This window comes from Peromyscus leucopus, chromosome 16_21 (genome assembly GCF_004664715.2).
Source record: "Peromyscus leucopus breed LL Stock chromosome 16_21, UCI_PerLeu_2.1, whole genome shotgun sequence".
In the NCBI taxonomy this organism is placed as follows: Eukaryota; Metazoa; Chordata; class Mammalia; order Rodentia; family Cricetidae; genus Peromyscus; species Peromyscus leucopus.
Window position 1 is genome coordinate 60,122,305 of NC_051084.1, and position 17,337 is coordinate 60,139,641.

General features: G+C 39.8%; 1 protein-coding gene across 49 annotated transcripts in view; it reads left to right on the plus strand.

The window, feature by feature from the left end:
* Window positions 1–17,337, plus strand: part of Rims1 (regulating synaptic membrane exocytosis 1) — a 488,347-nt gene that overhangs the window by 449,486 nt on the left and 21,524 nt on the right. Inside the window, exon 30 of one of the 49 annotated variants that reach the window (XM_028868037.2) lies at window positions 8,791–8,893. The exons of the other annotated variants lie outside the window; for them this stretch is intronic. Coding sequence (XP_028723870.1) covers window positions 8,791–8,873 — 83 coding nt within the window. The 3' untranslated portion in view covers window positions 8,874–8,893. Of the gene's footprint in view, window positions 1–8,790; window positions 8,894–17,337 lie in introns of those variants that run through there. 49 annotated transcript variants of the gene reach the window in all.

Below are 17,337 nucleotides of genomic sequence, written 5' to 3' on the forward strand. Positions count from 1 at the left end.
GACTATTTTCCTGGTCTCTTTTGACTGTTGGTTGGAGTCTAGATTCCTCTTTTCCATACCACACAGATTGCATGGAGTTCAGCATTTACTTACACTTCAAGATTATTTTATGCCTGGGATTCCCGAGTTGCAAACACTTGGATGGACGCTCACTGGTAGTGGGCAGACTGTAGGGAAGGAGGTGACCAGAGACTACCATGGTTGAAAGTACACGCAGTTTGGTGGTCTGTATTTCTCTTTTCAACATTTCATGGTTTAGAAACTGTATTCTAAACTGTATTCTCTTTTTCTTCTCCCTCTCGCTCCCCGCCTCTTTATTTTTGTGCTTAGTGTTAAATATTAAGTTCAAATGTTAACTTAAATGTTTCTCTCACCTCTGCTGTTCCCATTGTCTTCCCTGGTTGTCCTTTTCTAGAGAGATGTCAATTTTATATTCCTCTTCTTGTCTTATTATCAGTTTATCTAACCTTACAGCCAGCCAGTGAGGGGCTCCCTGGTCGTTTCTCCCCCTCACCAGTTTGGAAATGAGGTACAGAGGCTACACATCTGTCATTATCAGGGCTTTCCCCCCAAACGCAGGCTGCTGAGCTGCAGGGCCAGCACTGGTGCCATCTAGTAACAAGACAAGGTTCTCAGGAAGGCAAATCCTGTGTCAGCTCATAAGTTAGGGCAATCATCAAATGTATCTTTGACACAATGCCAGTTTTTAATTTATCTCTTATCTACTGTAGTTAAGATAATTACAATAAACATATACTACTTCTTTGACAGAAAATTAAACTGTTTATAATCTAACATTGAAATCTCAACATTTCATGGTTTAGAAACTGTATTCTAACTTCAGGTTTGTTCTTGAGAATAAGAGGACTTTACTTCAGTTTTGGTTCACTTGATTTGGAAGCATTTTTATGTAATCTAAAAAGTGGATATATAAAAATATATATATTATACACATTGTATGTATATATAGTGTCATTCACATTATATTTGCATACACTTAAAGTAATTTTGCCATTGTTAGACGTTGTAGGGGGTAGAACTAATTACACAGTGATGGTCTGAGAAGCCAATCCAAACATCACTTATGTGCTGGCCACTGCTTCTGATGAAGCCCAGCAGTGGAAGTGACTTTTGTTTGTTCTGTCTCCTCCTGTCTCTTTCCCCCCTCTCCTCATTCTCCTCTTCCCTCATTTCTTCTGTCCTACTCTATCTTCCACACCTTTATCCATCTCTACTCTCCTCCTTCTCTTCTCCTCTCTTTTTCTTCTCCCTCTCGCTCCCTGCCTCTTTTTTTTTTTGTGCTTAGTGTTAAATATTAAGTTCAAACGTTAAGCATATGAGAAATGTTCATAGACATGTATAGTCAGATTAGGATGAGGGAAACCATTGTGTTTTGTGCTACCAACATATCACCAACCAACAAGAACTCTACAGTGTGGACAATCGAGGGAATATATTTGCATACCTAATTAAATTTTGTTTTAGCTTTTCAAACAGTATTTGCGTCGCTTTATATTTTTTGACCAAATGTAACTGCGTAGGTAAAACTTCATGGAGATTTTTTTCTAACAAGTCTCATTCATTTTATTTTTGTGGTCTGTAAAGTTTGTACACTTTGTGGTCTGTAAAGTTTGTACTGTTACATCAATCTTTTTAGGTATTAGAATTCATCATTCCTTTTCGAGAAAAACACTGATCATGGAACACCTGCTTTATATCATTATTACTACTAAATCTTAGCTTCTGAAAACAGGAAAGTGTCTGCCTTCATATTCTAGTCAAACACAAACAAACAAGCCAGTGTTGGGACCGTGTAAATGGCTTAGTCTTAAAGTGCTCTTCAGATAATCCTGGGGACCTGAATTCAGACCCCTGACACTCACATAAATACTGATTATAGAGTTCTATGTCCATAACCCCAGTGTTGATGGGAGGAGGCTAGCATTCTGTGTTCAGTGAGGTGATAGAGGGGACCCCCCACAACATTTCCAAATTATGCTGACTTCAGACATTAAAGCTGAGTTTAGAACATGTTTTTTGTTTTTGTTTTTGTTTTTTGTTTTTTGTTTTTTTGTTTTTTTGCTATATACAGAATGACAGAAATCAGTACTAATTTAACTTCAAGCCACTGAGATTCAAGAACGCTTAGATTTCATTTTTAGGAAATTGAAAATATACTCCTGGAATGGGTGGGAAGGAGCAACAAAAATACTTCCTGAGTTCTCCCTTAAACATCACGACCCAGGACTGGGGAGGTAACATCGCGAATAAGAGCACTTCTCCTGAAAGCACTGTTATCTGAGTTCAAACCCCCAGTACCATAAAAGGCAGGCACGGTCACCTGTGCTGGTCATCCCAGCACCAAGGGACAGAGGCAGGTATATCCTGGGAGCTTGCTGAACAGATATCCAGTCGGAAATGGCAGGTTCCAAGTTCAGTGATGCACTGTCTCAAACAATAAGGTGGGAAGCAATAGAGAAAGACACTTAGTGTCTGGCCTTCACATGTATGTGCATGTGCACACATCACACACACTGAGAAAACAGGAAAAATCATGATGTTCTAACTCACTATATATTCATGTTTTCCTCAAAAATTGTCTAAAATGTTTCAGTAGCTGTAGATGCATATGTCTAGACTTCATATTTATTCTTTATCTTTATATATCCCTTTCAGTACTGTTTTCATTCTTGAGCCAGAAATTTAGATCCGAGCTTAACATACGTATGGGTGAGACAGCAGAGGTTTCAAAGCTACAGCAGGGCACCTGGGGAGGCATCACAGTTTCATATAACACTACAATCTGACTGTCTGGATTAACTTGGTAATTCACAGAGTTCAGCTAATGAACTTTCCAAAGAGCCTCTAGACTCCAGAGGTTCCAGACCTGTGGGTTGTGACCCCTCTGTGGAGATCAAATGACATTTTCACAGGGATTGCCTAAGACCATCAGAAAACAAAGATATTTACAGTACAAATCATAGCAGTAGCAAAATTACAGTTATAAAGTGGCAACAGAAATAATTTTGTGATCGCCACAACATGAGGGACTGTATTAAAGGGTCTCAGCATTAGGAAGGCTGAGAATGAGAACCACTACTAGAGGAAAGTCTTCTCCTAGGGCCTTTATGTCTCTCATTGTTTTGCTGCTTAATCCTTAACTGGCTCAGTGGGAGGGCCACCAGCATTTTAAGCTGAAAAGTTCACACAGCAAAGCAGCCATCCCTGCACCTTGTAGAAGAACCAGTTCAGTTACTGAGCAGCACAGGAAAGAAGAGCCAGCTCTGTGCTTGGGTTCATTCTGATGGGTTGAATAACCTAAGTATAGACAACAAAGTTACAGAAATGCTGCGTATGTGTTTGTCTGAATTAGAGTCTGTTCTCTATTGAGACCAACAAGTCTGCAGTGTAGACCTTTTCTCAGGTCTATCCACCCCTTGACTTTGACAGTGTGTCCCATCTCCCCAGCCTGTTTCCTGAACACTGCATAATAGGTGTTGGTGATCACCAGCATTTCTACGCTGTACTCGACATGGTTCTATAGCTTGACGTTAATAAAACCTTCTCTAATTATATATACATAATATTCAAATCTACTGATCACTCTTGCTCCCATGGTTTCTTGAAATTGCTCATTAACAACCATTAAGCTAACTTTTTTTCTAAATATAAGTAGACATACAGTGTCCAGTTACCCGTAGAGACAGAATAACAAGAGAAAGAGGAAATCGGTAGCCACTTTTACAGAAGGCGATGCTCAACTCTTCTGTGCTGCAGTCTTACATTGCTCTGCCTTTCCCATGTTGTATATAGACTTCCTGGAACCACATCTGCTGCCTGTTAGGAACAGATTATCTTCAACAGGACCACCCCACCTCTGTGTCTGCAGAGCACAGGCCAGTACAGAAAATTTGTACAAGTCATTTGATCTTTTGTTTTGTCCCGCCAAGGCATAATGAACAAGAGACTGCAGACATTGCTCTGTGTTTAAGAGCACGTACTGCTTTTCTGAAGGATCTGGAACCCACGTAGTGGCTTACAACCTTCGGTAGCTCCAGTTCCAGGGGATCCAATGTCCTCTTCCAGCCTCTGAGGGCACCAGGCATGTATGTGGGCAACACAAACATTTAAGCAAAACACGTGCACACATAGAAGTACATAGACTTTTAGAAGTAAGTGAACGAAACAGAGGAGAGAAAAGATAGCTTTGATATTATATAGACATGCAATTTAACAAAATGTAACTGAAGAGCATGTTTAAGAGACAAGATGGGTGAATAACAATAAAATCATTTTATCTGTAACATTTAAGTAATACTTTTTCCCAATTTAAGGAAAAGGCACAAGTTTCTGTGAATCCTGAAAGAATATTTGGAAATAACTGCTTTTTGTTTTGTTTTGGTTTTTGGTTTTTCAAGACAGGGTTTCTCTGTGTAATACCCCTGGATATCCTAGAACTTGCTCTGTAAACTAGACTGGCCTCTAACTCACAGAAATCCACCTGCCTCTGTTCCCAAGTGCTGGGATGGAAAACATGCACCACCACTATCCAGTGGAAATGACTTCTAAGATGGTTAGCAAAGGCTGCTGTGATAAACTCAAGGGGAAGTCCTATTTACAAAATATTCAACTTATTGCAGACCATATGGGGACAAAAAATAGAAAATTTTTATTTAAGTGTTAATCTCAATGATAGGGACACAGAGGAGAGCCGTTAAGCTTGTCAAAGAAGACAATAGATTTTCAGATGTGTTCTAATGCAAATGAGTTTTTAAGATAAAAAGCTGAAGGGAAAGCATAATTCTCAACATTCTGGTCCTTGGGAAGGCAGCAGGGGATACTGGGGCAGGTAACAAGGAAGGAAGAGAGTATGGGAGATGTGGAGGCCTCATTTTCTGTCCCATGAGACTCTAGCTGGTGAGTGCTCCTTAAATATCCCTAGATAGGTTTTCAGATGGCATACCATCTATCCTCAGAGTACGTGGCATAGCCCATCTAAGAATGTCAAATGAGACATTCAAGAGCTGAGGAGATGGCTCAACTCTTAAGACACACAGGACTCTTGCATAGGACCAGAGTTCTATTCCCGGTACCCACTTTGGGCAGTTTAGAACTACTTTTAGCTCCACTTCCAGGAGATTTGATGGCCTCTCCTGGTCTCCATAGCACACACCCAAACACACATGTTCATATATTCACTAAAAGACATATGCATACATATAAAATAAATATAAAATACACACACATACACACACACATACACACACACACACATATATATATAATATATATATATAATATATATATATATATATATATATATATATATATATGAATGAGACAACTTCAACCCTTTCCACTGTGTGTCTACGTGCCCAAAGCTTTTGTCATTGGGAAGCAATCAATTTCCTTTTTCTAAAAAAGCAACATTCCCAAACAAGTTAGGAATGTCTTCTGGCCGCCACCCCCAGTATACACAAACATGCACACACACACACACACACACACACACTGAACAGTTCAGACTGCGGCATCCATAGCAAAGCTCACTAAATTAACTTTTGGCACCAATGTCACCAATGCCCCCCGTAGGACAAGGGAATCACTTGAGTAGGATATTCTGTTGTATGTTTCTTTCCATCCTTATGAAAAATAATAGAGTTTCCTATCCACTTGACAGAAATTTTCCTTCAAAGGTCATGTAAAGAATGTTACTAATATTACCTAAATAATTTGTTTTCCAAAATAACTCTTGCTCTTGGAGCACATATCTTAAGAAATTGCTGAAAATCATGTAAATGACCCAGAGTAAGAGTTGTTTTCCCCAACCTTCTAGAAACACTTGTTTTTACTTCCGTTTTCCTAGAAACTTACTGGACAATATTTTCACAGATTTCTAACAACAGTTGTATGGTATGGGTAAGATTAAGTTTGTTTGTCTGGAAGGACTGGGAAAGAGGACAACTTAATAGTCATAGTTTATTTATTTATTTATTTATTTATTTATTCATTTATTTTTGCCATCTGTATCTAAATATTGCGGCTATTCCCTATGCCCCAGTGGAGACTGTTATTCCCTACATAAGAACTAAGGAGCTGTATTGCATCCCATCTTTGTCTATATCATTACTTAAAAGGCGGTAGGCAACATCAGCTTTCATAATATTTGTGTTATGTAATAGATCATATTCTCCCTCTCAGTGGGCACATTTATTGCTTATTTCAAGTTCCCTCTGCTTAAAGTTCACTTACGTTGTAATTTACCTTTGCTTTCAGTGAAGACACTCACTGTCTTCATCTAAAACCGTCTCCAGTTTAGCTACTCCTTTAATGTATATGCGTATATATTATGAGTTAGAATCCTTATTTCTAAGAAAACGCAGAGAATTTACACTGCAATATTATTGGTACTGTAATCTAAAAAATATCAATTTACTAGAACACAAATGAATAGCTACCAGCATTTTAGAGGTCACAGCCTTAGTTCGGATCAAGTTGGGTTTGGTGGTAACAACAGCACTTGGAGTACAGAGACAAGTAGATTCCCTGGAGCTCCCTGGCCAGTCTGTCTAGATAAAATAGAACTCCAGGTTCAGTGAGAGACACTGTCTCAAAAGCCAATATGGAGAGCGATAGAGAAAGACACATGACCTCTAGATTCTACACATGCTTGGATACACATGTACACATGCATGTACACACACAAACACACTGCCCCCGTTATACTGTTATAAACTATTTCATGGTCTAGATCAATTAGATTATGGATTTTATTCATTATAAAATGCTAGTCAATTTGCTAATAAACACAAGTTCCTGCTCTTCCTCAATATTGGCTCAACTATAGCCTATCTATTTTTTGCAAAGCAGAATAGAGCTTCTCTTTGATGACAATGTTGATTATTGGGTTCCCCCCACCAAAAAAAAAAAAAAAAAAAAAAAAAAAAAAAAAAAAAAAAAAAAAAAAACCTCAAAGATTTGTAGTGATTTATTCAAGGCACAGTCCAGGCAAGTGTAGGCATGATCATGAGGGAATGAGGTGGGAAAGCAAGGCAATGTGTAGTATGCACTTTACAGATAACCTCAGAGGGCATTTGGAGCTTGATCATGTCCGTTCGAGTCCCCTGGTTGAGCAGAAAGTGGTTACTGCTGAGAGCAGGAAACCTGCAGCATTCCTCCAGTGGCTGCGTTTGTCATGGGCTGAGATCTGCTTGTGGAGTCATTGAATTTCCAGCACCTAGGAAGATAGAAGTATGGATGCTGACTCCATTAGCTGTGAGGAGCCCTCAGTTAAATCTCATAGGTCCCTACAAAACAACATTGTTGAAAACAGGAAATTAGGTTCCAAGGAGGTTGGCCAGGACCCCGATAATGTCTGCCGATAAGCTTGGAGTCAAGTCCTATACCTAGAGTCCTGTGGTTGGGGTTCAGCACAAAGGTACCAGAAGGTGGGGGAAGTCAAGGCAAAAGAGCTCTCTGGGGGAAACAAGACAATGTGGTCTCCTCTCCTAGGCCCTCTTTTCCTCCCCTCCTTTCTCCTCTCCTCTCCCCTTCAATGTTGTTTATACCTCATCTGTGTTCATATGCCTCGTATCTAAGGCAGCAATTGGCAGAGGTTTTGAGTTACCTAGACTTCCGTCCCTTGCCATATCAGTTGTGATTAAAATTCCAAAATACCACTTGTAACTATGTTGAGACAATTTTAAGGGATTGTTCAGTTATCCTTCGTCTAGTACTATCCTGGAAGAAGGAATAGGAAACCGCCAAACATTCTGGACCGAATCTCTTCAATTCCTCTGTGTCATTATGGAGTAGGGGGAGCCACAGGAGCAGGGGCCTCTGTTATAGCAAAATGTCCATTGCTGCTTTTCTCAATCCCTTGGGCAGGCTACCGCACAAGAGCTTCCAGCATCGACATGGGATTTGAGCAGCTAGCCTAAGAATCTGCTTTTATTTGGAGGCGATTCGTTTTAACTAGTGGTTGGTAATTTTGTCACTTTGAAGTCCTAAACGTCTTGAGCCTCCTTAGCCACACTTGGAAACCAAAGCAGAATATAAATGTTCTTATGGGAGTCCTCAGAAACGTGTCTGAAGCTCAGGGAGCAAAAGGCAGGTATGTGAAAGAAGCTGGGTTCCTGCCTCTCCCCTACTGCTTACTTCCTGGCAGAGGACTTAGATATGAAAGGGCATGAGAAAAGCAGCCAGAGTCTAGGAGTGTTTAATAAGTATATCCTAAAAGTGATGCTTTTGACAATTTAACTCAGAATAAGTTAAATGTGTTTTGTAAGCATCAGGTGGATTTGATGCACAAAAAAAGGGCAAAAAAAAAAATTGATAAAGAAACTTCATCTGGCCTGTGTGAAAACCTTTCAGACAGGTTTATATTAGAAATTACATGTTAGTTCTGAGTTGTGTCTCACTGCCTCTTATGTAGTCAGAGGCACTTAAGATATTTAGTAAAGCAGGCAACGTACTTCAAATTAATTTTATTTACTTGTATCTTCATTGCATGGGTTGTTTAAGATGTGACCACATAACGGTTTTCAATTCCTAGCTGTGTAGCAGTTTTCACATTCATGTTGATAACAGAGCAGATCGCTCAATGATTTTGCACTTCATGGTCTTATTCTATAATCAGCTGTAGAAAAAAAAAGCACTCTTGATAGAAGCAATTTGATCGTGCTGTGTTTCTGAGTGAGAAACAGGGGGAGGGAACAGGAGGGGGAAGAGGGAGGAGAGAGGGGGGGGAGAGGGGTAGTTCACTGAGAGGTCTGATAAATATCCACCCAGCCACAGAAGGAGTCATTCAAGCCAGATCAACACTTCTTTGGAGCTTGCTTTTCCCCTGGGAAGGACTTACTGCTGATACTTAATTTGATTCAAGAAAAACAAGGTAAGTCAATGTTCTTGTTTGCATTTACTAAATCCTAAGAAGAATGTGTGGGTTAATTTGTAACTTTTCCTAAAGCTTAAACTAGAAGACAAAACCTTGTATTTTCCTAAATCCTTCAGTGATACAGAACTGTTTTCAAAGGTATTATACTCAAGATCACCAGTAACTGAATGAAAAGAGAGAGAAAAAAAAATAGTATGTTATGCCCTGGCTGAAGTGCTTTCAGAGGGATGTTGCAGTGGCCAGTCTACTTGGATAACCATACTTCTCAAACGTGATTAACTTTAAAGCTAGAGTCACTGGATTTTAAAGCTGAAGTTCAGAGGTGCTTACACTCACTGCTACCAAATACTCTTGTACTATCCCAAAGTTGCAGTGTTCTTTAAAGCTGCTTCATTCCTGTTTCAAATTGTCAGCTCTCTTACATGTCACAGAGCCTGTTTACACACAAGTGAATGTCACTGCTTGGTATGGGCATTTCTTTTGGAAATTAAGAAATACATTTGACTTTGCATTTTGAAATAATAACACATGTTTTCCTAGCTGGAGTCCAAAATGCCCTTTGTTTTTGTTATGCTCAGGCGAAGACCAGGGAAGTGTAACTTGTGAGATCAAAGGAAAACAAGCTTATGAATAGTTTGATGGAATCTGGCAAGTGGATTTAAGGGAGGTTATTGTCGGGGGTTAGAGGGGAAGAACAGAGGGTAGGGTGAGTGAAACCAGAGAGTAGTATGCACATGTATGAGACTGTCCAGGATTAAATTTAATAAGAATTTGTTTCTTTTGGCCTTGAGATAATATACACGGAGAGGTATGCTCTGATAACTTTATCCTGATTCTTTTTTGGCTTGTTCACATGCTGATGTCACAGTGGGAATGAAATTGAATGTGTCTCGTTGTCGTCACTTGCACTTGTGCTGAGGCTATGCTGAGAACACTCTTAAAAGGACAGTTTCACATCTGTGTATTCAAAAGCAGTGCTCTTCCCTAACAGCTAATCTACATGGCAACATCAATCTTCACCAGCAGCTCCCTTCATGGCTTCTAAGACCGCTTTAAAATCAGACTCTTATGGAAGATGTTTCGCCTGTTTAGGGGTGTATAGCGTATTAAAGAAGAGCCTTCTCTGTGTAGCTTCTATTTTTGTTTATACCTTTGATGCTCTGACTAATACTTGTATGGAATTAATTAGCTCAACATTTAACATCCACCTTCAGGAGCAGGGATTATGCATGGAATGAAAGCATAAATACACTTAGGATGGCTGTAATACGTTTTGGGATTTATTTGTTCCCTCTCCTAATTCCCGATGCAGTTCCAGTCATCTGTCTTGAAAGGAATCCTAGCATCTGTTTAGTTTTACCCCATCATTGCCCTTAGCCAACCCGGCAGAATGCCTCTTGCTTCTTATCTGAGCTTCCTTACAAGTGGCAAGAGATTGTTTTTCCATCTCAGTGACTATGTTCCTCTTTTTCTCCCTCACAGTTTAAAACTGGAGTAAGAGCAACAGTACAGAATCAGTGTTGTCTGCATTTTTTTTAACTTAATTGAAAGTTAATGGATTTTTTTTTGGCTTCTCTGAGGAAATTACAAAGGCAGTGTTCTGTGTTGTCATAACTGAAATCTAGTCAGTAACTGTCTTAGTTGGGGTTTCTATTGATGTGATGAAACACCATGACTAAAAGCAACTTGGGGAGGAAAGGGTTTATTTGGCTTATGCTTCCACATCGCTGTTCATCTCTGCAGGGAGTCAGGGTAGGTACTAAACAGGACAGGAACCTGGAGGCAGAAGCTGATGCAGAGGCCGTGGATGGGTGCTGTTTATTGGCTTCCTCGGTCTACTCTCTTCTAGAACAGAGCACCACCAGCCCAGAGGTGGCACCACCCACAATGGACTGAGACCTCCCCCCATCAATCACCCCAGCAGGCTTGCCTACAGCCTGGTCTTGAGGAAATACTTTCTCAATGAACATTTTCTCCTATCAGATGACTATAGCTTGTGTCAAGTTGACACAAAACTATTCAGCACAATTGACCCCTTGTCAGCTTGACACACAAAAACATCATTGTTAAGCCCCAACCTTTCCTTTTTTATTCATCTCCAAGATCAAACATTAATATCAACATCATAATATAAAACATCTTCAAATTGAAAAAAGCCCTACAAATCTTACAAAGTACCTCACCTAGTAGACATTTCCTGTGGAACATTCTCAACAAACCATTGTGATCATTAGTACTAAGGAGGAGATAAAGGGAGGTGTGTGTATTTAGACAAAGATTAAGAGATGGGTAAAGGTGTGTTATGTATGTATCATTGTCAAGTTTCCATAAATCAGACCAGAGCCAATTACCAATTTGTTAACTGGTGAATAATGAATATAGTCTTTTAGAAAGCATCATCCATGGAGCTTGGGCTTATCAGAGCAAGTTCAATGGAGAGCTCATTGGGAGTCTTAAAGACTTGCGAGAGAAATGATAAGAAGGTCATTCCAGGTGGGTTATATGGTATAGGAGAAGCTGTGGCAGATAATGCAATAAATGGATGAAGAAGAGCTGGGATGTTACCACTATATTCAGCAGACATTTCTTTTAGTGGTTAGGTAAAGGTAAACATGACAGAGTGGATGAGAACTGAGCACAGGTGTCCTGCAGATAAAGTACTTGAATATGAGAAAGCTGATGGAAGCAGAACCATGTTCCAAATGCCATCTCTAGGAAAGCTGTCTGTACAGTTGTACAAAGCCACCTGAAACAGCAAGACCTCAGGACATGGACACTAAGGAAAAAGAGCTAGGGGCTGAAATAGTTAAGAACCCCAATCATATTTTGATAGTGATCATGAGAGCCATGCCCTAATGGATATAGGAAATTTCTAGAAGGGCCTATGAAGTGACCTTGACAGTCTACCACAAAAGCAGAATCTGTAGGAGATGTATGCAAATAGGTTAATATCATAAGCAGTTGGATTTCAGAAGCTGTAAAAAGCTACAAGCCATGAAAGATGGGCAGGATAGAGTTCTGATGTACCAGATGAATTTGCAGTCCTGGGTAGAATGTCTGCTTCCCCAAGGAAACCTCAACTTCACTCTGAAGGATGGACATCAGACCCATCTGCGTTACCAAAAATTAGTGCATTTCTTCATAAGGTTCATGGATTATTGTCTCAAGTCTTAGCCACAAAATGATCTTTATAACACCTATGTTTGGTTACATAACCAGGGAATGAAGCAACTGGAGAGATGTCTCAGTGGTTAAGATTGCTTTCTGCTCTTGCAGAGACTGGAGTTTGGTTCTCAACACTCAGGTTAGGCCTCTTACAATGCTTGTACCTTCAGCTCCAGAGGATCTGAGTCTCCTAGCCTCCCCAAGGTACCTGAACTCACATGTACATAGCCACACACAGGTAGACACATACATACGTATAATTAGATATAATAAAAATACATATTTTTTAAAGTAACTGGGAATTGTAGACTGACCATGGTGAGACATGATAAACCACAAAGTGCTGTGAAGTTTAAGGTGCTCGAAGGGATTTTCTAGATGAAATTAGAGAAATCTATTAGATGTGAGGAACCAAAACCTGAGACATTATGGAGATGAGAGTGCAGCCGTGAGAGCTACTCACTGAGAAATGTGCCAAATAGCCAATAAAGAATCTCATTGACAGCTGTAGAACCTCTGCATTAGAGGGGATTTAGCAGAGAAGGCATTCTTTATGAGCAGGTAAAAGGAGAATTAATTAAAAACCAAGAGGCAGAAGGTCAGATATCTAAGAAAAGAACCACAACACAATATAGACCTAGCGGTCCCTCTTGTTGCCATGATTCCTCACTGGCTTTCTGAGATTTCACATTGTTGTCTGTGGTTCCCCTGCTTGACTCCTGATTTGGCAATGTTGCTGCCAGATTACCAAACAGAATTTTTCCGGAAAATATGGTATTAGTTTTATCTTTTAAAAAGGATTGTTTTTATTAATTGTAAAGTTTTATTAATATTTTAATAAAAATAAATATCCTATTCCTCCTCTAACTAGCAGTTCTCAACCTATGAGTTGTGACCCCCTTGGGGGAAGAATGACCCTTTCACAGTGGTCACCGAAGAACATCAGAAAACACAGATATTTATGTTAAGATTGATAACAGTAGCAAAATTACAACTAAGAAGTAGCAGTGAAGGTAATTTCATGGTTGGGGGTCACCACAATATGAGGAACTGTATTAAAGGGTCATAGCATTAGGAAGGTTAAGAACCACTGTTTTAACTCTTCCTATGTGCCATCACTCCATGCTGTCTCATGTCCTCCCCACTCCTTTTCAAATGGATGCTTTCTTTTTGTCTGATTACTAGTGTTACATATATATATATATATATATATATATAGAGAGAGAGAGAGAGAGAGAGCGCTGAGGTAAGTGTGGCTTGGGCGTCTGTAATTTCAAGGATGCCCTCTTAGCATTGGATAAGCAATTACGGGGTTCATCCCACCCTGGAGAGACAGTTTCTCCCTCTCTCAGTAGTCAGTAGTTGTCTTTAGTTTTTTTTCTAGGGGTGGACCCCATGAGACTCCTCACTTCAGCATTAGCATGTCTATTGATCTTGTCATTATTTAGGCAATGATAGTGTTGAGGTTCATGAACATAAGTTCCCTGTGTTTCCTAGGGGGCAACATCTCATACTTCCTGATTCTCTGAGGTTTTTTTTATTATTTCTTTTATCTTTAATATTATAGTATAATTACATTATTTCTTCCTTCCCTTTCCTCCCTCCAAACACACCCATATACCTCTCCTTGCTGTCTTTCAAATGTCACGGCCCATTTTTTTTCCATTAATTGTTGTTACATGCATATAGGTGTATATAAATGCATATAAATTCCCAAAGACAACCTTCTCAGTCTGTATAACGTTACTTTTATGCATGTTTTCCAGGCTGACCACTTGGTAACTGGAAAACCAATTGGTGTGCATTTCCTTAAGGAGGCCTGTGTCTTTTGCTTTCACCATTCTTTAGTTGGCTGTAGTTCTTTGTGTAGGGTTGAGGTCTCATGGCTTTTCCCCAGTCAGCCCACTTTAGCACGTCTTCTGCTATTGTCCTTGTTCAGTTCATATTTCAGGACTCATGTTGAGGAGATTTATTGGTGTAGCTTCTGACATTATTAGGAGACACAATCTCATAGAAAACTCCCTGATCCTCTGGCTCTTACAATTCTTTCTTTCCTTCTTCTGCAATGGTCCTTGAGTCTTGGGTTCAGGTATTATGTTGCTGATATTTCTGATAGGGCTGGGCCCTGTGATTTACAACCAGTTGTGGTTTTCTTGAATGGTCTCTGTTTGCTACAAAGAAAATCTTCTTTGAATAGAGTTGAGCACTACCGTTATCTGTAAGCATACAGATAAGTTTTAGAAAGCAGTTAGTCATTATGCTGGTCTAGTCATGTGGTGGTAGTAGGTTCTTTTCTAACTCCATGTCCTCACTAGATTCAAGTAACTGGTTAGTACCAGACATGATTTCCCTCGTGTTGAGAAAGACTTACGTCCAATTAGACAACTATAGGTTTCCACCAAGATATGAGTATCATTATTGCACCTTTAGGAAATTCTTTCTATGCTGGTCTTTATTATAGTTCATAGGACCATGTAGGACTATTGAATGTATCCCTCCCTTGTTAGCTTGCTAGTTCTTTGTGGTATAGCACTACACCAAAATATACTTTCTACTATAGTACTGTGAAGGCTAGACATCAGGAGAAAGGCTTTCCAGCTAGATCCTGCTCAAGTGTTCTCAGCCCTGTGTCTGGAGTATGCATGCCCTGTCTTCAGCAATAGGGATATACCTTCAGCTTCTGAGACGCAACCAAAGCCAATAGCAATAACCTGTATTGTTTCGGGAGTCGTTTAGACTATCCTGACCAACAACAGGGATAGAAGTTTCTCTTGCCTGGTACTGGGATTTCTGTTAGATAGTCTATGGATCTTGTGGGGAACATTGACAGTCCCAGTGGAATAACCTTGTTTAAGATATATATATTTAGATGTTATAAAATAATTCAATTCCTTGATGCTTTATCAAACATCCTTAGTACCTTTTCTCATTTCTTTTTCATCAAGTATGTGAGAGAGAGCTACATGTGAGTTCAGTGCCTATGAAGGCCATAAGAGGGTATTGGAGCCGGCACTCGCATGTGCAAAAGCACTACAGGCATTCCGACGCGCGTGCATACACACACACACACACACACACACACACACACACACACACACACACAAACAAGCAAGAAACAGATCACAGATCTTTCACCGTCTGCTAGAACAGTACATGCTCTTACCCCATGAACCATCTCCAGCCCATAAGGTAATAGCTTTCACTGTGAACTTGGACAGTACAGTTAAAAGATGATAGATTAGATGACTCTAGATGGCAAGTATTTAAGCAGAGCAAACGACAAAAACAGGAGCCAGGACAGAATGACTTAACTAGAAAGGTCCCCCTGGACTGTCATTCAACAGTCTTGCCTGTCCTTCACCATCCTCATCTGTCTAGCAATTTTTTGTTTGAATTTTACTTTCAAAAAATCGAGCAAGCATCTCCATGAAAAGTTCTTTAGTCCCAGCAGAAATGCCAATGTGGCCCTTTGTCCACTAAAGATTATTTTCCACCTGAAATAGAAATTATTACCTGGTTTCCTCCAATTGTGACCATCGGCTTCTCTAAGTTTCAAATCTGTAAGCCTTGTACTAACCATGTATGTGCCTGTTTGTGTGCGTATGTGCATGCATTCATGTGTGCACCTGAGTGTGTACAGATGAAACAAAACTATGAGCATTTATACATGTGTATGAGAAAATGGAAAACATGTAAAAGGTTGCCACATATATGAATATTTCTTCCCTGAGACAATAGAGAGCTGGAAGGAGTCAAGAATCAAGGGAAGTCCATTGGAGGAAAAGATACATGTGCGCGCATGGGCATGCATCATAAAAAGAGAAATTCGGGCATTTCTGGAGTTTAAACATTAAAAGTAAAAAAGTGAGGTGGAGAAGAAAAGAATATGAGTGTATGAGAGGAATGCTGGGATGGAGGAGGGTGAATGTTATTCTAATAGAATTCTTGCAGAAGGGCAAATGCCATTCTAATACAGATGTGTGTCCGGGGAGGATTTGTTTGGAAAGGAGACAGGGTGTCATAAACAGTCTGTCCAGGATTATAAAAAGCCAATGGGTATCAGAGAAAACTTTTCCTGGAAAAATGTTTGTTCTTGTTTACTTTTTTAAAAAATGTCAACTTTAATCTAAAGCATTCTAAATTACTTGTAAGATTAAAACTTTTCTTTCTTGCCGGGCGGTAGTGGCACTCGCCTTTAATCCCAGCACTCAGGAAGCAGAGGCAGGCAGATCTCTGTGAGTTCGAGGCCAGCCTGGTCTACAGAGTGAGAGCCAGGAAGGGCACTAAAGCTACACAGAGAAACCCTGTCTCGAAAAAAAAAAAAAAAGAAAGAAAGAAAATTTTCTTTCTTTTCTTGTGCCCTTCCTTTCTGTCTCCCCTTCCTCCCTCCTTCCTTCCTTGTCTCTCTCCTCTATGTAATCTGAAGAGTCTGTTGAGTGTCCGTGAAAAATAGTTTAATGTATCTTTCAACTGTGTACCCTGTCTTGGCTGCATGCAGTCCTTTACAAGTACTAGTGAGTCAAAGTGTGTCGCAGACAAAAGCTGGTGAGTCACTCCGCTGATGACTTTTCTCTTGAAATATTTATATTATCCTGTGGAAAACCGTGTTATGCAAATTCTAAACTATGAAAATCTAAAGCTCAGTGTCTTTCCCTTCAGTAAGTGGCTGTTAGGAGAACTTGATCAAGAGTGGAAGCATCATTCAGAATTGAATTTTACAACTTCATGTTTGTCTCACTGTATGCTTGTAAATGGGTAGTTTTATACTCTCTAGGAATTAAGTAACATCTCCCCTAGAACACCAGAATCAGGTGAAGCACAGAGGAGAAAAACATAAATTTACCTACTGGTGTTACGCACATTCTGAACCCCTGGATGGTTTTCAGGGGACAGTCAGAGGCACAGAGCAGGACACCACCCACCAGTGTGAAGATCAGTGGGGTCCTTTAGAAGCAGCCTGGCCACAGCCCAGTGAACTGCAAAGCAAATAGTCTAACTTAAAACTACTGGATTTGAGTTTTCATTCTGCCAATCACTTTGTGACGGGACAGAATCATCTAACATCTGTCATACTCAATTTCTTTATCATTAAGCGGAAATAATTTTGCAAATAGCAATGTTCTGTATAAACATAATAATTTTGTGATGGGCAATGTACCCAGGATGTAGTCTAGAATAGCTTGAGCTCACGAATTGCATGCGCGTGTAAGAATAAGGTAGCAATTGGAATAGCTGTTTCAAAACAAGCAGAAAAAAATGTCCAGGCTCAGGATTAT